The sequence below is a fragment of the Vicugna pacos genome, chromosome 13 (genome assembly GCF_048564905.1).
Source record: "Vicugna pacos chromosome 13, VicPac4, whole genome shotgun sequence".
NCBI classification, from domain to species: Eukaryota; Metazoa; Chordata; class Mammalia; order Artiodactyla; family Camelidae; genus Vicugna; species Vicugna pacos.
This window is the reverse complement of record NC_132999.1, coordinates 3,165,001-3,173,696: the sequence shown is the minus strand read 5'-3', so window position 1 is coordinate 3,173,696 and position 8,696 is coordinate 3,165,001. Positions and strand designations below refer to the sequence as shown.

The following is an 8,696-nucleotide window of genomic DNA, read 5'->3' as shown; positions in this document are numbered from 1 at the left end:
AACCGATATTTTTAAATGTTCTCTGCTTGATGTTGTAGGCAATAATTATTGTCTCTTTTGTAGCCTTAATTTTGATGGTTTAAAAGACAGAAATCCCCCCAAACAGACACTAAAACGATAGATGTTTAATATCTGCATTGTCTAGCCAGATTTTTCTGCGGGTTCCTTTCCTCAATCTAGCAGTACCGTCTGTAATACAATATGAAAACTTGTCCCACAAGGCTGGTTTTACTTAATGATACTTAGCAGAAGGGCTTTGCACTTTCATGATAATTTCCAACAGAAAAATCTCTCTGGAACTTACTAATAATAATCAGACCTAATATTAGCCTCAGATCGGAGATTTATTAAACCTATTTGGCAGAGTAGATAAAGTTGAATGACTAGGCAGCTAGGCTGAACTGGGGCCCTGGAAAGAGACACTCAGACTAGTACCCTAAAAGCATTCCTCGAAACGTGATTTATACTAGAAGTAACCTCTCTTACTCTCCAGAGGCTGTGAGATTTTGAATCTTGCAATTACTTCCATCACTCTGGGGGTGATGAGAATTCTTGCCTCTCATCTTCTGCAGCGGGGTGGATAGAGGAGCAAGGCTTTTCCCGTGAAGTTTTCCTCAACTTAGCAAGTAAAGATTGTGATCATTTTATCACCAACAATTGACAAATCCCTATAAAATGCCTACTGGGCACTTCGTTTATACTCAGGTTGATGGGGGGCAGAGGGGGAAGCAGGCAATATTTAGGAACTATTGAATTCCTTACTGTTTCTACCTTGTTCATTAAACTTCCACTAAGGTTCAAAAATCCCTGACATCGTGAATTTAAAAAACAAAACAAACAACAACCACACAAAACATCTCGTGTGTGTGTGTGTGTGTGTGTGTGTTTGGTCCATCGCCCTGAGATTTAGGGAAGGCTTTGCTTCCCCAACACGAAGAGACCCATTACTGAGGCAGATGTGAACTAAGTTTCCTAAGGGGCTCGTCTCGGCGCGAGGGGCGGGCCATCCCCGAGGGGAAAGCGGGTGCGGGTCCCGAGGGTCCTCCGCGCGCCGGGAGGGCAGCTGCGGTACCCGGCGCCGGGGCTCGCGATCCCGGGCCGCGGGGGTCCCCCCCGGCAGGGTCGGCGGCCCCCGGGTGACTTCTCCCCACCTGATTCCGGCCCTGCCCCGCTCCTGCCGCGGCCCGCTCCGCCGCCTCCCTCTCTCCCCCGCCCCCGGAGTCTCGTTTCAGTCATCCCTTTGTCCTTCCCCGGATTGGCAGGTTTTATTATTCCGCCTGAACAATCCGGACGCCCAGTGGCTGAGGGTCGCTGACGTCGGCGGCAGAGCCCGGGAGTAGTTGGGATTTTGCTCTGTCAGTAACACATGTGTAAGAGCCGCGGAGGGAGCGAGCGAGCCGGCTAGAGGCCAGCGCCGCCGCCGCCGCCGCCTCCGAGCCGGGCAGCAGCAGCCCCGGCAGCAGCCCCGGCCGCGGCGCGGGCTCCGGCGCGCGGTGCAGCTCCCCGCCTTCCGGGTGCGCCCGCCTCCCGGCCTCGGCCGCCGCCGCCGCCGCTCCCGGGGCTGTTGTGTCTGCGGCCGCTCCCCGGCTGGAGGTGCAGGAAGCTCGGCCGAGCGGCCGCCGCCGCCGCCAGCAGCCCCAAGCGAGCGGGCGGGCGGGCGGGCGGGCGCGCGGGAGGGAGGCCGACGGAGGAGGAGGAGGAGCGGGAGGAGCGCGGGCGGGGCGGGGGCCGCCGGGCGGGGGAATATACAAAGTGAAGCCACATTGCCAAACTTGCAGCAGCGATTGCAGCAGTTGCTGCCGCTGCGCCGCGCCTGAAGCCGCGCCGCGCGGGCCGAGGGCTCCTGCAGCTGCTCGCGCGGAGCCGGGGGCGGAGGAGAACGACGAGGACCGAGACTGACACTTCTGCTCCCGGCCGCCTGCCACTTACGCGGGGCTCCCCAACCCAGCCCCGGAGCAGCGCGTTAAAAAAAAAAAAAAAGCAGCCCTTAGCCCCCTCCTCCCCTTTCCTGCTTCTGCGAGAACATCCCCCCCTCCCTCCAGCTCCGCCAGCCCCGGCGCCCCTTCCTTGGAAGCCGAGCGGCTTCGCTCGCATTTCGCCGCCGCCGCCTCTCGCAATATTGCAATATAGGGGAAAAGCAGGTAAGGGGACCGCTGGGGAGCCGCGGGCAGGGGTGGGGGGCAGGGAGGAGGGGGCCGATTTGGGCCGGGGCTGTTTTCTTTGGCTTCCTTCCCTTGACCGTCCCAAATTGCAAGTAAACAATACGTCGGCTTAGATAATGCGCGAGTCTGAAACTACCGAGGCCGGCCTGCGAGCTAGCACGGAGGGCAGCCCCGGGCCGCCAGCTTTGTAGCGGTTCCGGCTTACAAAAGGGTTCCTCTCGTACCCGGGGCTGGTGGGGACCTTGGAGGGGGGTGGGGATATTTCTAGTTCCGAAGGGAAAGGCAGGAGGTGCTTTAAGGGTTTAAGCCTGAGAAGTAGAGAGGGGTAAATAGTCACGACCCTCCTCCCCCAACACGATTTTTGAAACAGTGGCAGAAAGGATCCAAGTGAGCAGGGTTCGGTATTGCTGGTTCTTTAAAAAAAAATTCCTCTTGGCTTATAAGTCTTTTGTTCCAATCCAAGAGAAATCCGGTGAATCACCTAATTAAAATCAAGACATGAATTAAGCATCCATTTTTGTACTACAAATTGCCAGCGCTACGTTTGTCCCTCCCTTGGTCTCCATTAAAAAACACCAGAGACGTTGTTAAAGGGGGGCAGATTTTGCCTCTAGCTGCCAGTTCTGCTTTCTATTTCACCGACTATCCCAGGACCTAAATTGCTTGGCTATGTAATTACTAGAGTATAAGCCTATTTAACTTAAAAGCTTTCTTTTTTTTTTCCAACTCTAAATGAAACTTGATGAGGGCCCGTCCTTAGTTATCAGGGGAGTCAGTTTCTGGTCAGTCCTCTTGATTCATCTCTTTTAGATTTAATCAGCATTAAGGTATTGCTTGTCCTTAAGAGCTTTAGCTAATGGGGTTACTGGATGCTTTTCTCAGTGTAATGTTTCCTTTAAAAAAAAATACATATATATTTACCTCTCACCAAAGATGGGGGCGGGGAAGAGCTTGGAATCTCCTCCCTCCCTCTCCTTTTTTTAAAAAGGAATTCGGAGCGATTAAAACGTTGCGGGGTGGCAGGGGGGTGCAGTTTAAAGACCTAGGGCAGGAAATGCAGATTCATTTGGGTTAGGGCTGAAATTGTAACAAAAAGCAATTCCTCGAGTAAATGCATCAGATAAATCAATTTACATAAAGGTATGATGCATTCGGATAAATGCAATGCTAATGGGTTTTAGAGTGGTCCTGTTTCCAAAGTCGCAGGGTTTTGTTACAGCTTAATTGGTGCAGTTCTTATTCTGGTTTATTGTGCGGTCACTGGACACACGTTCCGGGACTCTTTCGGAGGAAATGTGTTTAAAATCGGCCTATTTAAGGAACCCGAGTCCTTGTTTGGTTCCCTTCCCCTCGTTTTTTTGCAGCAGCCAAGTTGGGCCGGGGACAGGCAAAGTTCGCCCTCTCCCTTCTGAGGTATCAACTGAATGTCTTGAGCAGATAGCCGGGAGCCTCGGGGGGAGCCCACACTCTCGGCTTACAGAGGACAAAGACAAAACAGGCTGCTTAATTGGCAGTAAATAACTTGATCTTTTTATAGAATAAGTGACTGGAGGAACACTAGGACTTTATTGGACTCAGGATTGGAGGCAACAAATTAATCGGTTTAGGCTAAGCTTTATAAATTGATTCCTATATTATACCCCAGTTGCTTCTCTCGTGACATTCATTAGAAAGAGTGGGGAATTTTTAAAAGCAGTTTTTGGTGACAGCAGGACTGGCTGGGATGTAACTTGTGCATCCTTTAACAGTACCTTCTCGCATGTTATCTGTAACATACCCCCCCCCCCCACCCCTCCGCCCTTTTGGAGGAACAAAGCTTTAGCATTTAAATTGCTGATCAAGGGCAGATTAGTGAGACCAAAGTGGAGAGTGTTTGTATAGGAAGTTAACAGGCATCCTAAAGTTCAATGATCTATTATTCTTGCCTGTGTCCTGAAAACCCAGAGAAAACACTCATTGATCTTCAAAATGAAATGAGATTTGAAACAATAATGGGAGATGGCGGTCACCACAATGGCATGTGAAAGGTGCTGTTTAAAATACGAAAAACCAGTTTCGCAACTTTACACACCGCAACCCCCCCTCCCGTCCCTTCGCCTCCCCTCCCACCACCACGCTCTCCATCTCCCCTCTGCCGGTTCCTCCCTCCTTCCCTTTCTGAAAGCCCAACTATTTCCAACTTGTGAACTGCAGCTGCACTTCCCGGGGCAGAGCTCGGGAGGGAACGTGGCTCCGGCGGGGGCCGCCTCCCCACTCCCCTCGGCTAGAGCTCGGGTCTCGGCGGGGCCCGGGGAGGGGCCGGGCGCGGCGGTGGGTGGGTTTGACCCTCATTTGCTGGAGGCGGGCGGCGGAGGAGGGGAGGAGGGGGCAGTGGGCGGAGGCGGGGGCCGGGAGGAGGCGCCGCGAGGGGTGGAGCGCGCGGCGGAGCCTGGTTCTCGGAGTTTTGACAGTACCCAAGCTGAAATTGTCAGCGGCGGCGAGCGCTGGAAAGTTGAGAGGAGCTCGTGGCCCCAGAACAAAGCTTGAGAAAAGTAAACAGGCGGCTGCTGCCGGCAAGCCTCCCTCCTTCCCTCTCCCCCTCATCCTCCTTCCCGCCCTTGCCCTGCTGCTTCCTTCCAGCAGCCCTCGGGGAAAACGGGCTCGCTCTCTCGCGCGGCGATTACTAACTTTTTGCATCGCCCCTGTTTTGTCTTTCTCTCCCTGTCCACTTCCCGCCCTCTGCAGACCATGGTGAATCCGGGCAGCAGCTCACAGCCGCCCCCGGTGACGGCCGGCTCCCTCTCCTGGAAGCGGTGCGCAGGCTGCGGGGGCAAGATCGCGGACCGCTTTCTGCTCTATGCCATGGACAGCTACTGGCACAGCCGGTGCCTCAAGTGCTCCTGCTGCCAGGCGCAGCTGGGCGACATCGGCACGTCCTGTTACACCAAGAGTGGCATGATCCTTTGCCGAAATGACTACATTAGGTAAGACTTGGCTGCCTTTCTCCGACATGGGCCGGCAGAGCGATGGCAAGGCCAGAGGTTACCAGGCGTTTCAAGGACGGGAGCAGGGCACCCATGAGAATTAAGTGTAGCCTTCACCTCAAAACCCTCCTGGTTGGCCGAAATTTAAGGTGTTAGAGAAGCCTCTGTTAATCTTCTAATTTTTAAAGGCAAGTTAATGGTGAAGGCCCCATTATGTGAAAACTGCCTGACTGGTGGGACTGGGCCACTAGGTGTGCAAAGGTTGGGCACTCTCGGACCAGAATTTCAAGTGGTCAGCCTCAACTGGATCCGCCACTAAAAATAAACATTTCAAGTGGGAGTTAAACTGCTTTCTTAAAGCAAGATAGGCACCCACATAGGAACTCAGAGACAAAAGACTGACTTAAAAATAAGTGTGGTTAATGAGAAATGATTTGTCTATGGTAATGGTTACTTATATTTACATAGGCACCTTTAAACTTTTTCGAGTGGAAAACTGACTCATTCTTTGTGCTCCTTGTGAAAAATGCTGATTACCCATCAGTTTTAAGACTTGTAATTCTTATAACAGAGAAACCCGAACAAGAAAAAAAAAACTTAATGGTAATGTTTCTCTTTATACACTGGTACTGGGAGGCTTGCAACGCTCAGTGTTAGTGTGTGGTTTGTAATGTAGAATCTGCAGGTCTTTCAGTTGAGAAATGTTCAGATTTGGGTTTTTTTGTTGTTGTCATTTGTATCACTACCCTTGATCCCCAAAAGAGATTTAGGAAAAGAGGCTATAGAATTATACTAATCTTGCATTTTAAAGCAGTGTATAGGAACATTCATATGCCCATGTAAGCAGTCTTTGCCAACAAGTTTCAGTGCAATTAATGGAAAGAATTCAGGAGGTCAGGTGCCTATAGGATCTTTTCAGGTGAACTCAAGCTACTTAAACTCATTAATTTGAAAGGAGGCATTTGAAGGATTACACATTTAATTTGAGTAAATGGTTTGATAGACTGATGCACATGAATGCTTCTAGGAGGTGTTCTGTTTCAACATCCAGTAATTAAAAAAAAAACCCACACGCACACAGTTGATACTAGAGAACCGCTCACCTTTAAGAACTGCGTTCTGTTTAAATTTCTGCCCTACACCATTTTTTCTTTATGGAAATTAGAAATTTTTGCTCCTTCTTCAGTCTGGGTGCATCAATGGATGAGATATTTTGTTCAAAGTTTGTCTCTATTGTGATTCCCTCTCCCTGCGTCTAAACCTGTAAAAGATCCCTGTGCAGTTCAGAGCTGAGCTGAGTACGAGTATGTTTACCCCAGCGATATTATTAGTGTAAAATGATGGGGTAGGATGACATTTGGTTATTCCGATAATGCAACCTATGTCCTCTTTGCTGGCATCCTCAATCAGCCAAGTAAAAGAAATTCAGGAGGGGAGAAGGCTTTTGTTTTTAAATTAAAATGGAAGCATTAATTTCACTAAGTGTTCTTTTAGAAGTAAATGTTGGACAATCAGCAGGAGCATGGGTGGAATGCTTTCTGGTTCTCCTTCCAAGCAATGCCATGAGCCCTGACAGTATTGTAATTAAATAGAGAGCAAAACTGTGGTAAGAAGGAGGGTGGTTTAAAGGGGAGAAATTGACAGTGCTGTTCAGAAGCGGTAAATGGTACAGATTCATCTTTTCTCCAAGTGCCTTCAGAAACCTGCGCTTCTGATTACCACTAATTAAAAAGAAGATGGGTCTACTTGCATTCCCTCAGGACAAGTTTAGGCAAGTGGCTCCCTGGGAATCGCCTCCATTCCTTTCCCTATTCTTGGGAACAAATATAAATGCCCATTTGGTGTTTTCTCATGGCTTAATGCAGCAATGGACGATATATACCCAGCCCCAAGCCTTAATTAATTGGGCCCATATTATCCCTTCCTTTCTTTTCCCCTGACTTTGAAAACTGGATCCAGGCTTGCTCTTGAACTAGAGACTACCCTGAGACCCTTAGATTTGTCCAGAGTTCTGGCTCCGTATCAAATTGATCCTTTCTTCACCCTGCTCGGGGCTTAGCACCAGACCTCCCCAACTCCCTGCCCCCAAGTTTAGGGGATCTCGGAAGAAGTCCTCTTTCTGTGTTCTCTTTGCCCATCAAGATGCCAAAAGGGTGGGAAGGGGTGGGGGGAGGCTCGCGCCTTCCTTTTCCTCTGGGCTACTCCCTCCCCAGTCTCCCTTCAGTCCACTTGTCGGAGGAGCTTTCAATTCTGCTGGGACCGTCGCTGAGCAGTGGACTAATCCGCTCGCTGGCCTCCAGGTGAAGGGGACCCTTTGGCTCTTCGGCCCGGGCTGGGACCACAGAGCGATTTATTAAGGGGCTTTTAAACTGTCTGACTTTCAGGTTGTGGTTTTTTGAAAACAACCAAGATCAGGCTAAAAAGCTTCGGGAGAGCTGGAGGAGGCGGGGGCTCGGCTTGGGGAGGGGGGTGCTGTGCAGTTTTTCCCTAGTCCCTTCCCCCTGCGCGACCAAGTGTCGATTGGGCAGAGCTGGGCTTCTGCCTCTTCTCCAAGATTTCAGATAAAGCGGCTGCCTTGCTGCAGCGAATCCGCACAATTAAAAGCTTTAATTAGTGGCTCCTCCATTTTCTTAGTTCTGATGGGCTTTATCTAATGAGATCTGGTCTCTGGCTTAGATCTGCTCCGAATGACGTGTCCGCAATGAATGAGAGCTGCGTCGCAAACAAAACATTTAATTAACAAAATTGGCCTCTAAGAGAGGGAGGGAAAGTCTTGTTGGGGGGGAGGGGAGAGGAAGGGGCGGGTGCATCTTAAAGGGGCCAACGCCTGCCTGGCCCCCGCCACCTTAGAAAATCACGAAAGTCGTGAACCTCGGAAGCGCCCCCACCCCCGTTCCTGACACCTCCCCCCGCCGCCCAGCACAATCCCTGCGCCACCAAGTAGCTTCAGAAACTCCGCTTCTCTCTCTTTGAGTCCTCCTTCCTCCACCCCCCCACCTTGGGCCCGAAGACTGGCGCGGAAAGTGCAGCGAGAAGGAGGAAGTTCAGAGATCGACGGGTGGGGCTCCAGGTCCGGGGCGGCGAGGAAACGCGCCGGAAGCCCTGGTGGCGGTCCTCGGCGTGCCGGGTCTCGCTGCTGGATCGGCCGGGCGCGGGGGCGGTGGGGGGGAGGCGGGGGGCGGCGCCGCCCGAGGCCGCGGTCCGGGCGCCCAGCCGGTCGGCGGCCTCGGGCCCGCGAGGGGGCGAGCGTAGGGCGGGCGCCGGGCGAGTGGGTCGCGCTTTCTCTCCCCGGGCTCCACTCGGGCGGTTCACGTGGCGCCCGCAGCCGCAGTGAGCGCCGCGCGGCCGGGGGTGGGGGCCCGGGCGGGGGAATTGGTGGTGCTCGGTGGTGAAGGGTGTGTTTGGGGAGGGGGTAGCGTTAGGAATGGAGGCGCCGCCAGACAGCGAGTTCATTTCCCTGGTAATCAACAGCAAGCTGCTATATTCAGAGAATGCTGTCCCTTTAATTGAACAGGCTAGGTAATTAAATGGCACTTTTCCAATAGGACGTGCTAGGTAAATCTAATAGTTG

The 8,696-nt window shown here is 52.1% G+C and overlaps 1 protein-coding gene across 4 annotated transcripts in view; it reads left to right on the top strand.

Annotated features, from left to right (window-relative positions):
* Positions 1–1,326: 1,326 nt before the first annotated feature.
* Positions 1,327–8,696, top strand: part of LMO4 (LIM domain only 4) — a 17,221-nt gene continuing 9,851 nt past the window's right edge. The window contains exons 1-2 of one of the 4 annotated variants that reach the window (XM_006205920.4): positions 1,327–2,141; positions 4,887–5,125. In XM_006205920.4, the coding sequence (XP_006205982.1) occupies positions 4,890–5,125 (236 nt within the window). In that variant the 5' untranslated portion in view covers positions 1,327–2,141; positions 4,887–4,889. Of the gene's footprint in view, positions 2,142–2,223; positions 4,477–4,529; positions 4,694–4,886; positions 5,126–8,696 lie in introns of those variants that run through there. The other 3 variants (XM_072974032.1, XM_072974033.1, XM_006205918.4) reach the window with 3 other exon arrangements.